We start from the raw sequence: 24,392 nt of genomic DNA on the forward strand, positions 1-24,392 counted from the left end.
CCTCTGGTTCATCTTAAATCTGTCTCTTCTGGTTACCAACCCTTTTTTCTGCCACTGGAAATAGTTTCCCATTTTTAACTCTAGTGAAAATATTCATGATTTTGAACACCTCAGTCAAAGTTCATCTCATCACTCTCTGCTCTAGGGAGAACAGCCCCAACTTCTGTGTCTCCACATAACTGAAGTCCCTGATAACATTTTAGTCTCAATGATTCACTGTGACATACACCATCTTGAGATTGGTTTTATATTTTTAAAGATAAATCTTGATCAGAGAGTATTCCATACATCAGTTATACATACAGTTAGTCATACATCATAATTTCCTTAGAAATTATTCAGACCATAATGGAAGATTGAGATAACTTTAACTCCAACAGGAGGAAATAGTTTAAGTGCTAATTTCTATCCTAATAGATTTTAAAATCTTGTTCTAGAATTGTCATGTACACTAAAGCATTTGTTTCTTGAAAAGCTGAAATACTGTGGATGCTGGAAATCTGAAATAAAATGCCAGAAATACCAGGTCAAGCAGCATCTGTGAAGACAGAGAGTTAATGTCAAAGGATCCGTCCTAAAAACATTAAAGCTGTTTCTCTCTCCACAGCTGCTGTCTGCAAAGTGTTTCCAGCATTTTGTTTTTATTTGTTTCTCCCACTTTATTCACTTACCGAAAGATTAACGTTTCGATCTAAAGTAAATTTTGCCATTTTGTCAATCTTAGATGTAAGACAAACAAATTCAAATTTTTCAAGAGTGGACCGATTCAGAGATCAATCTTTATTTAGATTTATAGTTTACACAGTTCCACAGTTTTAAAGATATCCATTATTGGCTTACGTTGACTGGTCATCAATACAAAACTGCACAAAAGTAACTTGCAGTAAATGGCTGCCTGTGATATTGGCTTATGTGGACAAATGCTGTAATTTACTGATATGCAAGAGGATTGTGTTTATGACAGACAAGTACAAATGTTGTGGTACAGTTCCAAGCATATTCCAGTGCTACCAGCACATTATGAACAGTGCTACCAGCACATTATGAACAGTGCTATTTCAATCTACCTGTTGTACATCTACTAATTTTCACCTTAATTACAAATAACCAGTTAAAAATTCCATCCATCGTTTCAGAACTTGAATAGATTCAAGATTTCATTAGCAAAAAAATAGAAACACCAAAAACTTGCACATAAAAATCAGATTGAAAGCAGCACTGCTCACAATACTTTGGCTTCTACTGTAACAACGAAGCTTGAATCCTTAAGTCAAGCTAGATAATAAATTGTGTTTTTGATAATAGTCCTTTGCAACTGTTCGAATGTTAGCTGTTGCTGTTACAAGACAAATTTCACTGCAGTAGTCCTTTGGAGGTATACTGGCAGCTACTAAAATAAATCAAAAAGGATTATACTAGTCTATCACTTTTCAAGAGCACAGAACTCTTTACTCATTCTGTAGCAGAATGTCACGTCTGTCTTGATTCTCTGCCTGCAACACAGATCTGCATATTTTCAAATGTTGTGTTGTTGTCCACACCCTCAGGGAATTCCAACTTCTCACAGATTAATTTTTTCAGGGGTAAATACTTTGAGATCTCATTCGGATCAGTAAAAAGATACTGCGGAACGTTCTGAAACAAAAGTGAATTTGATTAGGTCCGGGACAGTATGCGCATACTTCCCCACCCCACTCTCCCAACAGCCCCCCCCAGTCCAGGATCCGGAACATGCACTATGGGATGCTAACACCTGACTAGCTTAAATTAATTGGGTTAACACATCAACTAAAATAGCAAAAAATGAATTATGGACAAGGGATTAAGAATTCATTTCCTAGTATCCAACAATTTAATTTCAGAGACCATTTATTTTTAGCTGTAAATTGGCCCAAGCTATAACATGCAGCAAAATGTTCAGATCATAAAATAGTCAGTTCTTAACTATATATAGAGAACTCGACCAACTGCTGCTAGTAGTTGTTCTCCATGGTGCTCTCTCACAAAGTGGCATTGTCTCTACAACTAATCTGCAAATGGATCCTTTGCAGAAGGATTACCCTCCCAAACTGGGACACTAAAATGAGCACACAAAGTAATTCCCACAAAGCTTCCTTTGCTTTAAATGGTGAAATTAACAACCTCAACCCATCATTTCATCAGTATTACCAAAACAGAACAGGTGTTAGGAAAAAATATGTCTTGCAATTTACTGTTGCAACCTATTTACAAGTGTTGCATTTCCAAAATGCCTAATAATCTTTTAATTCTTACGTTTCAAATCCCAGACACTTAAAAATTGTTACCTGAAGAGCTGATACATTACTTTCTCGGGAGCTGTATTCAGAGAGAAGGTAGTTTTTGTCAGCCTTTGAAAATAAAAGGAAAATGTGTTTTTTCAACAACATGAATTTTTATGGTTCTTTACTTTTAAGTTTCTATGCTATTTTTCCAGTTCTGTAACGTGCCAGAGTGTAGAGTCTAGATTTTGGGGGAACACATTCTGATGCTTCAACTTATGTTTTTGTACTATCCAATTTTTTTTCTTCAACACATTCTCTTCAGTTCCTATAAGGGCCATGGTACAGGGGTTCTGATAAAGGATCATGACTGAAATGCCAACTTTTTTTGACTTTACAGATACTGCTCAACATACAGCGTGTTCCCAGTATTTTCTGCTTTGTTCCAGATTTCCAGCATCTGCAGTACTTTTATTTCTTATCGAGTTCAGGGATGAGAAGGGGAGTGCACAGCAAAGTCTCCAGTGGAGCAATGAATGACTGATTGCAACTACAGGGTGTCCAAGTTAATCTGACAGGTGACAGTTTGCTATTAAAACGCCTGTAAATTCCAGGGTCTTTCTGTCAGCAACACTTAGAAACTATTGCTTGCGAGGCTGAAAATTGGGGACTTTAAGCAAAGAATAGAAGGAAAGGTAGAAAAACAAATTGTAATTATTCTGTTGTCCTTTAATGCAGTATTGGACTGGTAATAATCATCAAACTAGAGTCTCAATGTCCTAGCGATCTTTATCCAATGTAAAATCCAAAAAGTAAATGGAGGATAATTAAGAATGGATGATAACTATGCATAGTACAAACACAAAATTGCAGTTTACTTGTGTGTATCTGAGTCAACGAATGATACCATAAATCGTTTAGTTTATTACCACAATAATAATTCAATGCATAAGTAAATGGCTATTATCCATTATTACCTCATGATAAACTCTAGTGTCATTTGTCCGTATGAGTACACCATCAACTCTCAAGAAAAATCGCAACAACACAAAGAAACTGGATGGCATCACTCTCTTGGACAAAAAGATAGATGAATTAGTTATTCAAATATACTGTCCAGCAGCTTTGAATTTCCTAGCCAAAATAAGTTAACTTTAAACAATCTTCAATTTGTTTCAAAAAGTTGAGCTGCAATATTAAGAAACATGAAAAATCACAACAATTTCTTTTGTGATAAAATTAAAATGGATGCAACTCATCAAAAATCTTTCACAAAGAAGACAACGAAATATCATTCTAAACATGAACTGTACACCTAGTTATCATTTTGAATTATGCAGAATAAAGGCAACATGTCCTGTATTTTCTTAAAAATATAATCCTCATTTAAAATATCACTTTAGGAAAAAATCACTCCCTGATCAGGCTATTCATTACACTCAAATTATTTTGATTTCATTTATGACAAGAACATCTTAAGAACACTCAGTGAGAAACACATCAGACACAAATCTTTAAAGTGACAGGGTAGCTTGACAAAGCTTTTTTTTTAAAAAAAGCACATTTGTTTTTATTTTGTTCAAGGAATGGAGACGTCACTGTCAGCCCAGTTTTTGTTGCCCACCCCTAATTTCCCTTGAACTCAGTGGTTTCCTGGGCCATTTCAGAGGGCAGTTAAAAGCCAACCACACTGCTGAGTCTGGAGACATGTGCAGGTCAGACCAGGTAAGAATGGCAGATTTCTTTCCCTAAAGGACATTAATGAACCAGGTGAGTTTTTACAATTGATGATAGTTTCTTGGTCACCATTACTGGGACTTCAATTCCAATTTCACCTGCGGCCCTGGTGGGACTTGAATTCATGTCCCCCAAATGTTAGCCTGGGTCTCCGGATTACTAGTTCAATGACATTACCACTAAATCACCATCTCCCTTTATAAATAAAGAATTACAATATTACATTAATTGTGCTAAACCTTTATAAAATCACTGAATAGACTTCTGCATACTGTGTCCAATTATGGGCACATACTTTAAGAAAACTATCAAGGCCTTTGAGGGGTGAAGTGGAGATTTGCCAAAATGGTACCAAGATGAGGGACAAAAATAAAATTCGTGGGTGCTGCAATTCTAAAGTAGGAAAGAAGTGCTGAAAATGCTCAGCATATGGGGGGAGAGAAACAGAATTAATATTTCAGGTTGTTAGAAAAGGAAATATTTAGAGTTCTGATGCTTCCACTCTTGATCTCAATTCCAATTTCACCAGCCAATTGTTCCAATGAAGTTCAACATAAGATTGAGGAACAGAAACAAATTTTTTGATTAGGAATTTGACAACCTTTGAATAGTTTCCTCAGGTTGTCTTTGCTTCTTTTGCCATCCACCTCAAATGTGTCTTCTGGTTCCTGCCCCTTCCACCAATGGGAACAGTTTTGTCCTTTTTTTTCTGTCCAGATCCTTCATGATTTGAGCAACTCCTACCAAATCTCATCTCTAAGGATGTTCATGTAACTGAAGTCCCTCATCCCTGGGACCATTCTCATAATTTGTTTTGCACCCTCTCCCATGCCTTCACATCCTTAGTCATAGAGTCATAGAGGTTTACAGCATGGAAACAAGCCCTTCGGCCCAACTTATCCATGCCTCCCAGCTTTTACCATTACGCTAGTCCCAATTGCCTGCTTGGGCCATATCCCTCTATACCAACCTTACCCATGTAACTGTCTAAATGCTTTTTAAATGATAAAATTGTACCCGCCTTTACTACTATCGTTGGCAGCTCGTTCCAGACACACTCAATCCTGTGTGAAAAACATGCCCCTCTGGACCCTTTTGTATCTCTCCCCTCTCACCTTAAACCTATCCCCTCTAGTTTTAGACTCCACTATGGTTGAAAAAAGATGTTAACTATCTACCTTATCTATGCCCCTCATTATTCTATAGAGCTCTACAAGATCACCCCTAAGTCTCTTACACTCCAGGGGAAAAGAGTCCCAGTCTATCCAGCCTCTCCTTACAACTCAAATCATCAAGTCCTGGTAGCATCCTAATAAATCTTTTCTGCACTCTTTCTAGTTTAATATCATCCTTTCTATAGTAGGGTGACCAGAATTGTACACAGTATTCTAAGTGTGGCTGTACTAATGTCTTGCACAATTTCAGCAAGACGTCCCAACTCCTGTAGTCAATGTTCTGACCAATGAAACCAAGCATGCCGAATGCCTTCTTCACCACTCTATCTACCTATGACTCCACTTTCAAAGAACTATGAACCTGTACCCTTAGATCTCTTTGTTCTGTAACTCTCCCCAACGCCCTACCATTAACTGAGTAAGTCCTGCCCTGGTTCGATCTATCAAAATGCATCACCTCGCATTTATCTAAATTAAACTCCATCTGCCATTCATCAGCCCACTGGCCCAATTGATCAAAATCCCGTTGCAATCCTAGATAACCTTCTTCATTGTTCACTGTGCCACCAATCTTGGTATCATTTGCAAACTTACTAACCATGTCTCCTAAATTCCCATCCAAATCATTGATATAAATGACAAATAACAGTGGACCCAGCACCAATCCCTGAGGCACAATTTCCTTCCTGAGGTGTGATACCTTGAATTGGACACAATATTCCAGGTGAGGCCAGACAGCATTTTATAAAAGGTTCACTCTAACTTCTTTACTCTAAGCCACTATTTCTAAGGCCCAGGATCCCATACGCCTTATTAACCACTTTTTCAACCTGCCATACCAACTTCAACAATTAGTGGACATACACTCCCACGTCCCTCCACTCAGACTCAGTTTAGAATTGTATTTTTGTTCTACATTGCCTCTCCTTGTTCTTCCTACCAAAACATATCACTTCTTCATTATCCCCATTAAATTTCATCTGCCAGATGTCTACCCATTCCACAACCCAGTCTAATGTCCTCTTGAAATCTATCACAATCTTCATCACAGTTAACTTCCAATGTTTGTGTCATCAGCAAATTTTGAAATTCTGCCCTGAACACCCAAGTCCAGGTCATTAATATTGATCAAAAAAAGCAATGATCCTAGTACTGACCCCTGGGAACCCATTGTAAACTTTCTATTTTCAGCTGGTATTATTAACAACTTTTCTATGTGAGCTTCCAGATAATCTATCTTACCACTTTTACACTGAGCATGGAAACTCCATGATCATGAAGTTCATCTTCAAACAATAAAACTTCTTCAAAGTACATGATCTGCTCTCTCGTTTTCAATTTCTCCAAATCTATACGTTCGGTTGTGGGAGTAACCTACAAAAGAGATTAATGTATATTATTCAGCCAGCTAAGAAATGACTATATCATATTGAATAAAGGAACAAAGCTGTCATTAAATTGATATGATTATTCTTGTATCACATTAGAATGTCAGTGGTAAGGAAATAATGAGTCCATACATTGAATGACATTTTGATGATTCGCATCATTACTATGTTTGCAATCATTGCATATAGCCACCTATCAATAAAACTGTCTTAAACATTAAGATTAGAACAACTGAGTTGATTGAAATTAGTGTCTTGACAAATTACCTTCAACTTTAACTCATCACCAAGTAACGTTCCTTTATAGTCTGTCGTAAACGTCCAATCATAGGGTTTAACAACTTCTTTTGAGTGTTCAGAATCAGCCCTATGGTTAAAATAAATGCCTAATTTTAATTGTATTACATTATGCCAAACTTGCACTCTCAGGCAAAACTCACCCCACAATTAGGACAACCCCAGCAAGAACATGATGCAATTTAACTAGGAAATTATTCAATTAATAAAGTGTAAATCAAATATAATAATATTTGCAGTATCTGAAAATTAATTTGAATGTCATAGAGTCATAGAGGTTTACAGCATGGAAACAGGCCCTTCGGCCCAACTTGTCCATGCCGCCCTTTTTTTTTTAAACCCCTAAACTAATCCCAATTGCCCGCATTTGGCCCATCTCCCTCTATACCCATCATACCCAAGTAACTATCTAAATGCTTTTTAAAAGATAAAATTGTACTCGCCCCCACTACTACCTCTGGCAGCTTGTGAGAGACAAAATTGCCCCTCTGGACACTTTTATATCTCTCCCCTCTCACCTTAAACCTATGCCCTCTAGTTTTAGACTCCCCTACCTTTGGGAAAAGATATTGACTATCTACCTTGTCTATACCCCTCATTATTTTATAGACCTCTATAAGGTCACCCCTCAGCCTCCTACGCTCCAGAGTAAAAAGTCCCAGTCTATTCAGCCTCTCCTTATAACTCAATCGATCAAGTCCCGGTAGCATCCTAGTAAATCTTTTCTGCACTCTTTCTAGTTTAATAATATCCTTTCTGTAATAGGGTGACCAGAACTGCACACAGTATTCCAAGTGTGGCATTACCAATGTCTTGTACAACTTTAACAAGACATCCCAACTCCTGTATTCAATGTTCTGACCGATGAAACCAAGTATGTCGAATGCCTTCTTCACCACTCTGTCCACCTGTGACTCCACTTTCAAGGAGCTATGAACATGTACCCCTAGATCTCTTTGTTCTGTAACTCTCCCCAACGCCCTACCATTAACTGAGTAAGTCATGTCCTGGTTCAATCTACCAGAATGCATTACCTCGCATTTGTCTAAATTAAACTCCATCTGCCATTCGTCAACCCACTGGCCCAATTGATCAAGATCCCGCTGCAATTGGAGATAATCTTCCTCACAGTCCACCATGCCACCAATCTTGGTGTCATCTGCAAACTTACTAACCATGCCCCCTATATTCTCATCCAATGTCTGTGAAAAACAGTAACTAGAAGGCTGAGGCCAGTTATATTTAATACAAGTTTGAAACAAGTGGCACACCCCAATAGCATACAGAAACATTAGATCTTATCTATGGATATTAACATTAGGTATTTGACCTCACCTGCTCTCTTGCCATGCCTCTGCACATGCCACTTTCACTGTGCCATGCCCATTATCTACTGTCCTTAAGGCATCTGTAGCATGAAATGAAATTCCAAATCCTCCAGCATGTTGCACCTTTAAGACGTTATCACCAAACAACATCTCTGGAAGGGAATGCATCTTCATTTCCTCAGCTAACCTGAATGGTTAATCAACCAGAGAAAAGTTGAAATCATTAGGAAAGACTTCCTCCATTTAGGTACTTCAACCTATGTTGAACGATCAGCAACAAGCTCACCAATCGACTGGAGGATCTAGTTTTACATTCAAATGTAAACTTAAAAAATATATGGTTCCAATAGAATTTGTTGCAATATGAATTCCATTTTCTGAGATTAAGATCTACTAAATTCATCAAAAATTATGGCTAAACTTCTAGAAAAATGTGTTTTCATACTGTATTCTAAGTCCTAAGAAATTGAAGATCATTTGTATCAAATTTAGGCAATTTTGATCCAAGCTAACAGCAAGTAAACTTCAAATTCTAGCTTTGTTCATCAAGAAGTGAAAGTATCCAAGAGAAAATTAATAATTAGGAGTTGAAAAGTTCCAGTTGCCTGAAACTTGAATTCAGATTTTAGCAGACTGAAGAACCATCAATAACATCACGGCAACAGAAGATCAGAACCATTTTGTCCAGTATTGCAGACAAGCTTATAGGTTACTTAAACATTGAAGATGATAAGGCATCACATTTTAAAATTACTTTTTAATTGATAATTTTTGAATTATCGTGGTCAGTAATTTAATATTTCTATTTTTTGCACATTTAAGATATTACAAGACACCAAATAAATTCAGTTTAAAAAGCAAATAAACTAATTTCATACTTTTCAATGTCCTTTGATTTCATAATATGGCTTTTGTTGGCAGTGAGCTTCCATGGTCCAAAGTTAAATTCCTGTTTGCTGTTTTTGAAACTGTGTGTTGTCATAGCGGTCAAATGTCACCTAAGAGAAAATATTCAATTAATTCTATAAATCACCTCAGTTATAATGTAAATGAAGTGTTATTGATAATTATATCTTTGACCCCATAAATCCTTCAGATTGAAGATTATAAACAAATTCTGTGTTACAGAAATCTCTTTTATATTCAGTTAGTTATGGCGAAGTGATCTAATTATTGACTACTAGAAACTGTAGGCATCAAGATGTCCCAAGGGGCATTTCTATAAACATTCTGTAATAGCTTTGAAGTCCGTAAATTAATGATAGCCGAAATATTAATAGTTACATCATAAAACACAACTTTGTTGGGCTTTACTGTGTTTCTACACAATCAACCAAATCAAACAAGAAACTACAACTTCCAGAATACACTGGTGTCACTCTTTGTAAGCACTCTGCATGACAACTCTTAGTATGTTTCATAAAGCTGGCCTCTGCGACATTCTGGAACTAGGCCAGAACAAGAGACTGACTGACTTTTCACAGAATATTTTACAAGTTAATACTCATAAATACTGCCTCTCTTATTCCTCTTCACCTTAGACCAGCAATGAAAAAGGCAGAGAAAACTGAATGCAAAGAAGCCAATATTAGGACCACAGAGCATAATTCCATTGTTTGAATAATAAAACTGTGAATTGTCTGAAAATATCAAAGCACAATAAAACATGACCTTTTTAACTTTAATTGAAGTATCTTTTGGTTTGAAGTTTTTCCTTTCAATGTTTCTAACTATATTCAAGAAGTTATTTACATAACTACATCTCCCTTCATGTGCAGCTTTATTTATATACAGTACACATAAAGGCAACAACTTTAATTTCCCTACCCAACAGTTGTGGATTTAAAAAATGTTATGTAAATCAAGTTTCAAAAAACAATTTTTGCTCATTACACAAGCAGTCTCCATCACAAAAAATTCTGATCAAGTTTTGGTAAGTTTGAACAAATGAAAACATTACTTATTTTATTGTCCAAGTACAGGGGAATTTCACAGTAACTTAATTGCAGTGTTAATGTAAACCTTATTTGTGACTAATAAATAAACTTTACATCTCTTTTAAACATGTTTCCAAATCCATTCAGCAACAATGGGCACCCTTCCTTTCACCTTGGCATCAGCTCTTTCAACCACCAACTTGTTGTGAACAGTGTTACAATTTGTTTGCTAGTGAAAAATAAACTTTGAATTTCTTGTTCTTTCCTCATAGGCCAGCCTGGCACCTTAACCAAAAACTGCCCGTGTCCCAGAATAATCCACTTCAAAACTCTGCTGCCTACATCCTAAGACACACTAAATCAAATTCACCCATGAACTCGGTCCTCAGTAACCTACAATGGCATCATGCCCCCCAGTGTCTCCCATTTAAAATTCCGATCCTCATGTTTAAATTTCTTCTTCTGATCTAGTATATTTCCCCCTGTCCTTCCTGCAACCATTGTCAATTATACCTCTGCTGCCTCAGCTCCATCTCCTGCATTTCCTCCATAAAACCCTTTGCTTCCCTAGGCCATTTCGTTCCTTTAAGGCCCTTCTTAAACCTCTCCTCTTTAGCCAAACCTATGGTTATTCACGCTAATATTTTCACCTTTGGCTCAACAGATTATTTTCGTATTATCACAGTCTTCAGGCATTTTTCCACATTAAAGGCACAACAGAACAGCAAGCTACTGCATGTTGTAGTGGAAAATGTGTGGGATGCCCACTACATTGTCCTGCCTACTTAAAGGAATTAAAAATAACAATGTTACATTCACACTAAAACTGATAGATATATTTCCAAGATATTACATATACGAAAGTGGAAATACACAGCTAGAAATGAGTAAACACGATGTCATGAACCACACAGATGTTATCTGCGAGGGCATCTCAACGAAACATCGGTTCATGGTGGTGTATAATTTTGTTTTGAAATGGTGTGCGGAGTCATACAGTTCCTTTAGGTGGAGCTGATGCTCTTCCCAACTCTGGCTGAACACTATTAAGACATCAATGTATACGGAATAGTGACTCAATCCTCAAATCACCCTCCTGTAGTCCATACAGTCTCTGGCCATGACAATAGAGAAGCTCCAATTACAAGAACTCAATTCGATCATGTCATTCTGGAGCATATGCTCAACTTCCTTCCGTACCTGCGATAACTTAGCTGGACTTAACCTATATGGGTGTCATTTGATGGGAACGGTGTCCCTCACATCTACATCATTCATCACTAACCCCGTTCTCCCTAGCTTATTCTCACAAATACATTTATAGGACTGCAGTATCTGTCAGTTAGCTCTGCCTCTCATCAGGGAGATGCCTTAACCTCTGGTTTAACTTCTCCAGTACTCCCTAATTGCTCAAATGAATTATAGGAAAGTCACTGTCATAATTTGACCCCTTGTCTTACGCCTGCTTCATTACTAACAAGACCTCCTACTTGTTCCCATCTCCCCTAACCCAATATTTAGAGTCGTAGAGGTTTACAGCATGGAAACAGGCCCTTCGGCCCAACTTGTCCATGCCGCCCTTTTTTTTAAATCCTGAAGTTCGTCCCAATTGCCCGCATTTGGCCCATATACCTTTATACCCATCTTACCCATGTAACTGTCTAAATGCTTTTTAAAAGACACAAAATCGTACCCGCCTCTACTACTACCTCTGGTAGCTTGTTCCAGACATTCACCGCCATGTGTGTGAAAACATTGCCCCTCTGGACACTTTTGTATCGCTCCCCTCTCACCTACACCTATGCCCTCTAGTTTTAGACTCCCTCACCTTTGGGAAAAGATATTGACTATCTAGCTGATCTATGCCCCTCATTATTTTATAGACCTCTAAGATCACCTCTCAGCCTCCTCGCTCCAGAGAAAAAAGTCCCAGTCTATCCAGCCTCTCCTTATAACTCAAACCATCAAGTCCCAGTAGCATCCTAGTAAATCTTTTCTGCACTCTTTCTAGTTTAATAATATCCTTTCTATAATAGGGTGACCAGTACTGTACACAGTATTCTAAGTGTGGCCGTACCAAGGTCATGTACAACTTCAACAAGAGGTGATGAAACCAAGTATGCTGAATGCCTTTTTCACCACTGTCCACCTGTGACTCCACTTTCAAGGAGCTATGAACATGTACCCCTAGATCTCTTTGTTCTGTAACTCTCCCCAATGCCCTTCCATTAACTGAGTAAGTCCTGCCCTGGTTCAATCTACCAAAATGCATCACCTCGCATTTATCTAAATTAAACTCCATCTGCCATTCGTCAGCCCACTAGCCCAATTGATCAAAATCCCATTGCAATCCAAAATAACCTTCTTCACTGAGCTCTGTGCCACCAATCTTGGTGTCATCTGTAAACTTACTAACCATGCCTCCTATATTCTCATCTAATTCATTAATATAAATGACAAATAACAGCCATATTTCTTTAATATGTATACATGACACACCCAGTGTGATTTGAATCTGTCTAGGGCATGTACCAAATAGTTTACTTCACTCAATTTCCTTTCTATGTGATGCAGCCCAGTGAATCTAGCTTTCAGGTGTTCGCCTGACACAGATAATAGCACGAGCATTCTCTCTCCTATTGTAAAACTACAGAAATCATAGAAACCCTACAGTGCAGAAGGAGGCCATTCGGCCCATCGAGTCTGCACCAACCACAATCCCACCCAGGCCCTACCCCCACATATTTTACCCGCTAATCCCTCTAACCTACACATCCCAGGACTCTAAGGGGCAATTTTTTTAACCTAGCCAATCAACCTAACCCGCACATCTTTGGACTGTGGGAGGAAACCGGAGCACCCGGAGGAAACCCACGCAGACACGAGGAGAATGTGCAAACTCCACACAGACAGTGACCCGAGCCGGGAATCGAACCCGGGACCCTGGAGCTGTGAAGCAGCAGTGCTAACCACTGTGCTACCGTGCCGCCCTCGAGGTCTGGGCCTTCCTGCAAACCCTGGCTTTAATTTCCTGCTGGGCTGTCTTTAAATGTTTACTCGCAACTTCACAGGCCCGATTCAGTCGTTCCCTTAAATTTGGAACTTAGTCTCAAAGGATAGTCTCTGACTTCATACTTAGCAACTTTTCACAAATTAATTTCAATGGTCCTCTAACCTCATACCCGTAGACCAATTCAAAAGGACTAAGTTTGGTCGATTCATTTGGTAGCATCTCTAATCGCAAACAATGAAAATGAAATCCGTTTGTCCCACTCATGAGAGTAGTCTTGGCTCTCATCATGGTTTTCAAAGTCTGGTGCCACCTCTCTTGTGCTCCCCGAGACTCTGGATGGTAGGCTGATGATTTTTCACAATACAATTCGGAGGTACCACATGATGATCTGTTTGCAATTTCTCTGTGGCTGGATTCTCTCTCGGCTGTTTGACTACAGAAGACATTACTATCATCTGTGATCCTGCTAAGTCATTCCCTAGACTGAATTGAATGCCTGAAATGGGCAAGGTTTATATCATGCCTACCACTACCTCCCGTCTTCAAACTATTCTTTACACTACATTTAACTTAAGGGGTTTCTCTCATTTCACCGTGAATGCTGTTGATCAAAAACTTATCCTTCAATATCCCTTCTGGACCACATATATCTTGATCCCACAATATCAGGGATTGACTCGCACTTGTATATCATAAGATCTTTTCTCATTCTATTCTGTCCACATGGAAATACTTTACCAGTGCACACAAAATCTTTAAACACATCTGCCACCTGCTGGTCCCTCTGTCCCTGTACAAGTGGTGCACACATTTTTGTCCCAAGTGTCTGCTCTTTCTCTTTGTGCACCAATCCGACTGGCTTCTTTTGCTCTCCACTGTCAACGTTTATTTTTTCCTGTTTAAGATTGATAACCCCCAACTGATTGCCTATTTAATTTCCAGCATCGTGATTTTGTATGGCTCAATTTATTGCAGTGAAAACATCTAACTTATTTCATATCTCTCACCCCTCCAGGAGATTCTGTTTTATTTTGAGGTGAAGCCGCCTTGGAGTTTCTGACTACTCCCTCTCTTGCTGGCCTGTCCCCTCTCATATCTTCCCAACTGCTTTCTGGCTTTCTCCGACTGAAAAGTGGGCCTACGTAAAGGCTTTGGTCTATGAATCAGCTTATAGTTGGCCACAAGCTCCGTGGCTTGTCTGTCAGTTTTAACTTTCTGCTCCTCAACATGAGTTCTAATCATTGTAGACTACAAATCTTCAAATTCTTCCAAAATAATTATCTTTCTATGGGCATAATATGTTTCTTCTTCTATTTTAATGCTTGCACCCATCTAGCAAAAGGTTTAACCTTTTTGAATTCAATGCAAGTTCGTCCAGACTGTTTCCTTTCAGCTCACAACTTTTGCCTGTAAGCCTCCGGTGCCAGCTTGAAAGCTGGCAAAATAGTTTTCTTCACTGTCTCATAGTCCCCAGACCTATCCTTTGCCAAAAGCGCATGGACCTCACTAGGCCTATCTATAAGTTTAGTCTGTAAGAGCAGGGTCCAAATGTCTTGTAGCCAATTCAGCTGTTCAACTATTTTCTCAAAAACACAGAAAAATGTCTCTGCATCTCATTCACTGAATATGGGAAGAGCTTGTACATATCTGAACATCTCCCCACTAGTTTCACATCTCAAACCACCCTCCTCTGCTGTTTGCTCTAACCTTTTGGTTTGTGCTGCCTGTGTGCAACTTTGGAAGTCGCTCTATGTCTATTTCTTCCCTTGCAGCTTGCTCCATTGTCATTTTAAACTCTCTCTCTTCTTAGACCATAAGACATAGGAGCAGAAATTTGGCCACTTGGCCCATCGAGTCTGCTCCGCTATTCAATCATGGCTGATATTTTTCTCATCCCCATTCTCCTGTCTTTTCCCCATAACCCCTGATCCCCTTATTAATCAAGAACCTATCCATCCCTGTCTTAAAGACACTCAGTGACCTGGCTCCACAGCCTTCTGTGGCAAAGAATTCCACAGATTCACTACTCTCTGGCTGAAGAAATTCCTCCTCATCTCTGTTTTAAAGGATCATCCCTTTAGCCTGAGGTTGTGCCATCTGGTTCTAGTTTATCCTACTATAGAAACATCCTCTCCATGTCCACTCTATACAGGCCTCGCAGTATCCTGTAAGTTTCAATAAGATCCCCCCCTCATCCTTCTAAACTCCAACGAGTACAGACCCAGAGTCCTCAACCGTTCCTCATACATTAAGCTCTTCATGCCAGGGATCATTCTTGTGAACCTCCTCTGGACCCTTTCCAAGACCAGCACATCCTTCCTTAGATACGGGGCCCAAAACCGCTCACAATGCTCCAAATGGGGTCTGACTAGAGCCTTATACAGACTGAGAAGTACATCCCTGCTCTTATCTTCTAGCCCTCTCAACATGAAAGCTAACATTGCATTTGCTTTCCTAACTGCCAAGTGAACCTTGAACAAGGACTCCCAAGTCCCTTTGTGTTTCTGATTTCCTAAGCATTTCCTCATTTAGAAAATAGTCTATGCTTTCGTTCCTCTTGCTCCTATTGAAAAGTTCTCTCCCTTTCCTCTCTCCTTCCTGCATCTCTAACTTCTTAATTTCTATGTTTCTTTGTAATTGAAGCCTAACTAATTCAATTTCTTCACTTCTTGAAATATTGGGTCTGGCTAACACACCTCATATATTTAAATACTTTGACATGCTTAAAATTAGCCTTCTTAGACGCTGTAGCTAAGACTACTTCCAATTTATCTGCCAATTCTATTTATTTGGTTTTAGGCACATCTTTGCTGTAGTTATATCATTTTCTTCCAGGTAAGATCGTGCTAGATCAAGAGCCATTCTGCTGCCTTCTTACTTTAAATAACACGTTCTCACTTGGTTCCACATGGTCCTCACTCTTGTTACATTCGAAAAGTCAAAAATCCCTTCACCGAAGGAATTAAGCTTTTTTAAGATGCCGGTCAAGAGCCCCCAATTTTCTGTCATGAACCACACGGATATTATCTGCAAAGGCATCTCAACTTGAAACACCGGTTCTTGGTGGTGTAGAGTTTTGTTTGGAATGGTGAGGAATCATGTGAAATCCCAGTGAAAATAACTAGCCCAGCCGTCGTGTAACAATTACCAAAGACTATTTATTAAACTAAAGAAAAAATAAATACACATGACTAGGACTATAACACTCTAAGACAATTAAATATATGAACTACTAAACGCACACACGGTTTAAAAAGCAGTTACTCCTTGACTATCTTAGCTCTAAGACTTCTTAGATGTTAAAATGGCCTCTCAGACTCTGAGCTGTAAAACTGGCCTCTCCAGCTCTTAGATGTTGCAATGCCTTCTTGGCTGTGAGATGTTAAACTAGCCTGACTGCTTTTGCAGGTGCTGGCAATTATGCCGTGCTTCCTCTGTGAATCCTCCCTCTGTGTATTTGGGCTGCCTGCATCTCTCACTTTCTGTGACTCTCAACATTAGCATCTGTATACCCCCACTGATCTCTTCGTTGTCTAAGTAAGTTGTTTCCTGGTAATAGCTATTTATACCTGATTTTGTTTGCTAATCTCATTGCTGGGAAAGGCTGCATCTCATCATCCCCTTTGAATGCTGGCTACTGCTGTCGCTAGGCAGGTCTTTTTACCTGTTGCTGGACAGATCCTCGACATCTAAAATGCACTGATCAGTTCTTCAAAATGTATTCTTTACACAGTCTGATAAGTGGAAGATTAGTGAAAAGAGTTTTATATAAAATTTCTGATGTGCCTCCTGTTGCTTTACTGCTGTCCAGGATGAGTTGTGGCAGCCTTTATCATGGTACACAACAGTCAGATTCCAACGCTGGGCCTCCATCTTCAGACTCCTATCCACCAATCTTTGCTATTCTCTCCTTACCTGGCATAATCTATTTATACATAAAGGTTCAAGTGATTCCTCAGCATTATATGCAAGGGGATGTATCCAACACATCAACTACATGTTCACTTTTTTCAAAATAGATCTTAGGATATTCACTTAAAATGCTACAGGGATAAGCACCTTCCGTTCTACGTTTTGACGAATATGATGTATCCCAAAGTGAGGCTATATGTTCCACAAGCCAGATGCAAACTGTTAATTCACAACTGCAATGAGAGAGAACCTCAGTGTCTTTTTGTAGCTTTTTGCATCTTGCAGTATTTCCAGATCTTGCAAAGATATTCCATCTCCCCAAACGTGCAAGTCCAACCTAGATAAATATTTATTTTGTATTCTACTTTGCCACATATGGAATATTAAATGCCCAAATCACTCCTGGAAATGTATTCAATGAATTAGCTCTTGACTTTCAGTGTTGCAGTCAAAATCATGGTTCAGCAAACCCTTCATCTAACTGGTTTTCTTGGGGGCTCTGTTAGCCCATCTGTTCTCATGCTTCCTTGCGCCACAAAATGAGCAGCTTGCTTGACATTATGTCATTTAAATCCTGGTGTCAATCAAGAAACTATATCTTTTAAACTTTGGACCTGCTTTCAGAAAATTATTCATTAACTTTTACTCAGACATTTCCTCATTAGTCTTTACAATTTCTCTCTTTATCCACAGTTTAAATACATTCTCCATTTCTATCACCAGTTCTGTTACTGTTGTTCTAAGTTTGACATAACATTATGAATTAATACATCTGTTAATATCAAAGGCAATGACAATTGTACACTACTTTTATTGTAAGAACAAACAAGAATTTTATTAGCATCTCACTTATATTTGTCCTATCCCACATAACAATTTGGCAACAATTCAAAAGTCCGTAACAGTCCAAAATGTCATCCTCCTCTTTATCATTTGTAATAAATATAAGATTTGATAAAAGTTTTGTAAAGAATTAATAGCTGAATGAACTCACTGGTCTGTAATTTAAGCTGTCTGGCCGAAATTGAAGATATGTTATTTCTGTTTCTCATCCATACATTTACGGTTAATAGTGACTTCAGACTCATGCTTGTGCTGTGAACTTTTGCTTAACCTTAGTTTAGTTGCTCACACCAAAGTCAGATGGTCAAGGATTCAAAACCCACTCCGGAAACTTGAGTACAGAAGCTGGATTGACACTTCAGTGCAATGCTGAATGAATGCTGCACTGTTGTAAGTGCTTTTGACATTAAAAATAGTCATTTTTGACATCAAAAATTTGACATTAAATTTTCCCGATGGCATTATTCCAGCAAGAGCAAGATAGCTCTCCTAATATCCGAGTCAAAATTAATCCTTCAATCAACAGTACTGAAACAGATCTTGAAATTTAACATTACTGTTTGTGGGACTTTGCTGAACACAAACCGGCTGCTGTGCTTTCCAACATTCAGTGCAGTAACTATATTTTGAAATCAACTTATTATTTGTGATGCCTTTTGAAATAGCCTGACATTGTAAAATGCACTGTAAGTACCAGCTCTTTTTTACTTATGCTGCCACTGTGCCTCCTTGCATTGCTGCTATTTGTCTTCAACTTTGCGCCTGCTTCTCTCTTTTCAAGTCTTCAGGTTAAGCATTTTTAACCGGTGTGCATGGGCCATAACATCCCCTTCCTGCTCCCACTGCTTAACCAATTCCAACTGTGATTCAGCTTCTAGTTTCATAGCCATATTGAGTTCATTTTTGTTCTCCTGTATGTGATTTTTCCTTCAGATCATTTTTTGAATTTTGACTTAAATTCTGTTCTCACATCTAATGGGAATGCCCAAGTATATTACTCAGCTAAATTCATAAAAATCCATAGAATCCCTACAGTGCAGAAAGAGGCCATTCAGTCCACTGAGCTTGCACCGATTCTCCAAAAGATCATCTAACCCAGGTCCGCCCTCCATATCTCCATCATCCTGCACATTTACCATGGCTAATTCACCTAACCCACACATCTTTGGACACTAAATCCACCTAACCTGTACATTTGTGAACTGTGGGAGGAAACCAGAACACCCGGAGAAAACCCACACAGACACAGGGAGAATGTGCAAACTCCACAGTCACCCAAGGCTGGAATTGAACCCAGGTCCCTGGTGCTTGCTAACCACTGTGTCGCCACTAATTAGATTGAATTGAGGAGGGAACAATGGATCAATCATCCAAATATATTCTACACAAAGCAACAGTTAATTGTAATTTCTATAAAACAAAACAGTTTTATCCATGAATCTTAGTTATCAGGCTGTGTAAAAATATTTTAAAGAATAAAGAATAATCCCTTCTGAGCTGAGCACTTTCAGATATTTATTCATTTCTGGGTATGCATTTCCATTTTGGTGTAATATCTTAGAAATATATCTACTGTTTCATTCTGAATGGAACAATATGGCAGTTTCACTGCCTTTTGAGTAGACAATGGAACCTGAAATTATTCATTTACGAAGAACACCAAAATTTTTGGGCAGCAGCTGCAATGAAATCATAAGACCATAAGACATAGGAGCAGAATTAGGCCACTCAGCCCATCGGGTCTGCTCCGCCATTCAATCATGGCTGATATTTTCCTCATCCCCATAATCAGCATAATCCACCCCTCTAATGCATTTACACTACCAGTTTTCAATTAGCTTGACACAAGACATTAAGCAACTGACCAGTCAGTGAACATCCCACTAAAGCCACTGATAAAAACCAGAGACAATGGCCTAAATTTTCCGATCGGGATTAGAACCCCTATTTCCAAACTGATCAGAGAAAAGAAACTGACATTCCTCCTATTTTTCTGGCAGGAAAATCGCAGCTTGGTATGGCTCCTGCTCTGTCCAAGACCGCAATTTGTAAATTTGCAGATGAAACAAAAATTGGGGGAGTAGCAGATAGTGGGGAGGATTGTTAGAGGATACAGCAGGATATAAATCGGCTGGAGACCTGGGCTGAAAGACGGTGGATGAAATTTAACCCAGACAAACGTGAGGTGGTGCGATTTGGAAAGTCCACTGCAGAAAGTATACAGTAAATGGTAGAGCCCTTAGAAATATTAGCATACAGAGGGATCTAGGCATGCAAATCCACAGCTCCCAGAAGGTGGCAATTCAGGTGGAGAAGGTGGTCAAGAAGACATATGGCATGTTGGCATTTATTGGTCAGAGCGTTGAGTATAGGAATTGGAAAATCATGTTGCAGCTGTATAAGACTTAGGTTAGGCTACATTTGGAGTACTGTGCACAATTCTGGTTGCCACATTACCAGAAAGATATTGATGCATTGGAAAAGGTGCAGAAGAGATTTACCAGGATGTTACCTGGTTTGGAGGATACGGACCATGGAGAAGGTTCAACAAATTTGGATTGTGTTCATTGGAGCATCGGAGGATGAGGGGAGACCTGACAGAGGTTTACAAGATTATGACCGGATTGGATAGGGTGGATAGTCAGAGTCTTTTCCCAGGATTGAAGGGTCAATTACTCGGGGGCATAGGTTGAAAGTGAGAGGGGGCAAGTTTAAAAGAGATGTATGGGGCACGTTTTTCACACACAAGGTGGTGAATGCCTGGAACGTGCTGCAAGAGGAGGTGGTGAAAGCAGATTCTAAAATAATGATCAAGAGGCATCTGGATAGATAGATGAATAGGCAGGGACAAGAGGGATATGGACCAAGTAGAGGCAAGAAAATATTAGAATAACCTGTGCAGGTGTCGGCAAAGACGTGATGGGCCGAAGGGCCTGTTCCTGTGCTGCACTGTTCTTTGTTTTTCTTTTAAAGAAACTACAAAGAGTCGTGCACCCAGTCCATCACTCAGACCAGCCTCCCATTCATTGACAATGTCTACATTTCCCGCAGCTTTGGGGAAGAGAGGGGGGGGGGGGGGGGGGGGGGGGGAGAGAGAGAGACGGGGGGGGGGGGGGGGAGAGAGAGACGGGGGGGGGGGGGGAGAGAGAGAGACGGGGGGGGGGGAGAGAGAGACGGGGGGGGAGGAGAGAGAGACGGGGGGGGAGGAGAGAGAGACGGGGGGGGAGGAGAGAGAGACGGGGGGGGAGGAGAGAGAGACGGGGGGGGAGGAGAGAGAGACGGGGGGGAGGAGAGAGAGACGGGGGGGGAGGAGAGAGAGACGGGGGGGGAGAGAGAGAGACGGGGGGGGAGAGAGAGAGACGGGGGGGGAGAGAGAGACGGGGGGGGAGAGAGAGACGGGGGGGGAGAGAGAGACGGGGGGGGAGAGAGAGACGGGGGGGGAGAGAGAGACGGGGGGGGAGAGAGAGACGGGGGGGGAGAGAGAGACGGGGGGGGAGAGAGAGACGGGGGGGGAGAGAGAGACGGGGGGGGAGAGAGAGACGGGGGGGGGAGAGAGAGACGGGGGGGGAGAGAGAGACGGGGGGGGAGAGAGAGACGGGGGGGGAGAGAGAGACGGGGGGGGAGAGAGAGACGGGGGGGGAGAGAGAGACGGGGGGGGAGAGAGAGACGGGGGGGGAGAGAGAGACGGGGGGGGAGAGAGAGACGGGGGGGGAGAGAGAGACGGGGGGGGAGAGAGAGACGGGGGGGGAGAGAGAGACGGGGGGGGAGAGAGAGACGGGGGGGGAGAGAGAGACGGGGGGGGAGAGAGAGACGGGGGGGGAGAGAGAGACGGGGGGGAGAGAGAGACGGGGGGGGAGAGAGAGACGGGGGGGGAGAGAGAGACGGGGGGGGAGAGAGAGACGGGGGGGGAGAGAGAGACGGGGGGGGAGAGAGAGACGGGGGGGGAGAGAGAGACGGGGGGGGAGAGAGAGACGGGGGGGGAGAGAGAGACGGGGGGGGAGAGAGAGACGGGGGGGGAGAGAGAGACGGGGGGGGAGAGAGAGACGGGGGGGGAGAGAGAGACGGGGGGGGAGAGAGAGACGGGGGGGGAGAGAGAGACGGGGGGGGAGAGAGAGACGGGGGGGGAGAGAGAGACGGGGGGGGAGAGAGAGACGGGGGGGGAGAGAGAGACGGGGGGGGAGAGAGAGACGGGGGGGGAGAGAGAGACGGGGGGGGAGAGAGAGACGGGGGGGGAGAGAGAGACGGGGGGGGAGAGAGAGACGGGGGGGAGAGAGAGACGGGGGGGGAGAGAGAGACGGGGGGGGAGAGAGAGACGGGGGGGGAGAGAGAGACGGGGGGGGAGAGAGAGACGGGGGGGAGAGAGAGACGGGGGGGGAGAGAGAGACGGGGGGGGAGAGAGAGACGGGGGGGGAGAGAGAGACGGGGGGGAGAGAGAGAGACGGGGGGGGAGAGAGAGACGGGGGGGGAGAGAGAGACGGGGGGGGAGAGAGAGACGGGGGGGGAGAGAGAGACGGGGGGGGAGAGAGAGACGGGGGGGGAGAGAGAGACGGGGGGGGAGAGAGAGACGGGGGGGGAGAGAGAGACGGGGGGGGAGAGAGAGACGGGGGGGGAGAGAGAGACGGGGGGGGAGAGAGAGACGGGGGGGGAGAGAGAGACGGGGGGGAGAGAGAGACGGGGGGGGAGAGAGAGACGGGGGGGAGAGAGAGACGGGGGGGAGAGAGAGACGGGGGGGGAGAGAGAGACGGGGGGGGAGAGAGAGACGGGGGGGGAGAGAGAGACGGGGGGGAGAGAGAGACGGGGGGGGAGAGAGAGACGGGGGGGGAGAGAGAGACGGGGGGGGAGAGAGAGACGGGGGGGGAGAGAGAGACGGGGGGGGAGAAAGTCGGGGGGGGAGAGAGTCGGGGGGGGCAAGAGAGTCGGGGGAACTGGGGGAGCAGCTTGACAAGTCGGGTGAGGGAGTGGGTGGTACGTTGTGGAGAAAGGGGTCTTCAGAGATGGTGCAGGTGGTATATCTGTTGTAACGTTACCGAGGGGTTAGACTCGGATTTTCCTGTTTAACATTTCTATTCAGTGGCAGCACAGTGGTTAGCATTGCTGCCTCACTGCACCGGGGACACAGGTTCAATTCCTGGCTTGGGTCACTGTTTGTGCAGAGTCCATATGTTCTCCCCGTGTCTGCCTGGGTTTCCTCCCACAGTCTGAAAGATGTGCAGGTTAGGTGTGTTGGCTATGCTAAATGTCCCTCAGTGTACCTCAACAGGCGCCGGAATGTGGGGACTAGGGGATTTTCACAGTAACTTCACTGCAATGTTAATGTAAGCCTACTTGCAATAAATAAATAAGCAAGTCTGAACCGTTTCCGAACTCAGTTGGTGACTTTCTCGCCTAGACTCGAGGAATTGCCGATCAGATGTTCAAATTTCCTGGGCAATTCCCACAGAGCCAGTGCTCGGTCCCGCAGCGCTCCTTGGGGATTCGGTGTCTGACGATCCGGAGTTCAGATTGAATAATTGCTGCACCTTTCTCTAATGTACTGGCTGAGCAGGGAGCGGGTCAGTCGCTGCTGTTTATTTCGAGCCCTGCACCAAAAGCTGCTTGGTGGCAGCGTTTCTAATTGCAGGGACACTTCACTCTCATCAGTTTAAACCCCACACTTGGACCCGGTTTAAAATCTGAGGGGGGCAGTTGAAAGGAGGAGTGTCGCTCGGGGCTCCGGTTCACTGTTCCAGACAGGCGGCGGCACAGTGTGTCCATGCCGCAGCTTTCAGTTATCTCCGTCTCTGCTTCAGCTTCGTATCCAAACTGGAGAAACCCTAACCCTTCCCCCTCCTCCCAGCCCCGCTCTCCTCCCAGCCCCGCTCTCCTCCCAGCCCCGCTCTCCCATTCCCCCACCCCCGGATCCCTCTCCTCCCTCCCCCCCTCACCGGGCCACCTCCCCTCACCGGTCTCCGCTGGCGACTCCGACCCCGATCCGCCGCCGTTGCCGTGGGTTTCCTAGGCCCCAGTCCGTCGCGATTCCGCTCCCCGGGCCGCCCGGACCCGCCGATCGTTCCGCGCTCTCGGTGTCCCAGTGAGGGGAGGACGGGCAGGAGAGAGTGGAACACCGCCTCCCCCGAAACCACACAGGAGGGAAGGTATCCAAACTCTTACTCACCCTCTGGTGTGTCCCGGCTTGTCAGGGAATTCTGCCACACGCCTGTTCGGTAATGTCGCTGCGGTCCCGCTGCTAAAAGTGTCCCGGGAGCCCCCAAGCTGGAGGAAGAAACCGTCAACCGCTTCATCTCCCTAATGGAGGACTCTACTCCACAGTTTATAATGTTTATTTATTAGTCACAAGTAGGCTTACATTAACACTGCAATTAAGTTACAGTGAAAATCTCCTAGTCGCCACACTTCGGCGCCTGTTCAGGCACACTGAGGAAGAATTTAGCAGGGCCAATGCACCTAACCAGCACATCCTTCGGGCGGTGGGAGGAAACCGGAGGAAACCCACGCAGACAAGGGAGAACATGCAGACTCCAC

The 24,392-nt window shown here is 42.6% G+C and overlaps 1 protein-coding gene across 3 annotated transcripts; it reads right to left on the minus strand.

The window, feature by feature from the left end:
• Positions 1-760: 760 nt before the first annotated feature.
• Positions 761-24,339, minus strand: tiprl (TIP41, TOR signaling pathway regulator-like (S. cerevisiae)). Of its 3 annotated transcripts, none has more exons than XM_078232567.1 (8): positions 24,025-24,339; positions 9,044-9,163; positions 8,173-8,352; positions 6,808-6,907; positions 6,395-6,526; positions 3,218-3,313; positions 2,307-2,369; positions 761-1,635 (listed from the first exon to the last, which is right to left on the minus strand). In XM_078232567.1, exons 2-8 carry the CDS (start codon positions 9,145-9,147, stop codon positions 1,471-1,473), a joined length of 840 nt encoding a protein of 279 aa, XP_078088693.1. In that variant the 5' UTR covers positions 9,148-9,163; positions 24,025-24,339; the 3' UTR covers positions 761-1,470. The 3 variants fall into 3 exon arrangements, with proteins under 3 accessions (XP_078088693.1, XP_078088692.1, XP_078088694.1); XM_078232566.1 differs by having other exon boundaries at positions 23,813-24,072; XM_078232568.1 differs by lacking the exon at positions 24,025-24,339 and adding an exon at positions 9,347-9,476.
• Positions 24,340-24,392: the final 53 nt, after the last annotated feature.

The sequence above is a fragment of the Mustelus asterias genome, chromosome 17, assembly GCF_964213995.1.
Source record: "Mustelus asterias chromosome 17, sMusAst1.hap1.1, whole genome shotgun sequence".
In the NCBI taxonomy this organism is placed as follows: domain Eukaryota; kingdom Metazoa; phylum Chordata; class Chondrichthyes; order Carcharhiniformes; family Triakidae; genus Mustelus; species Mustelus asterias.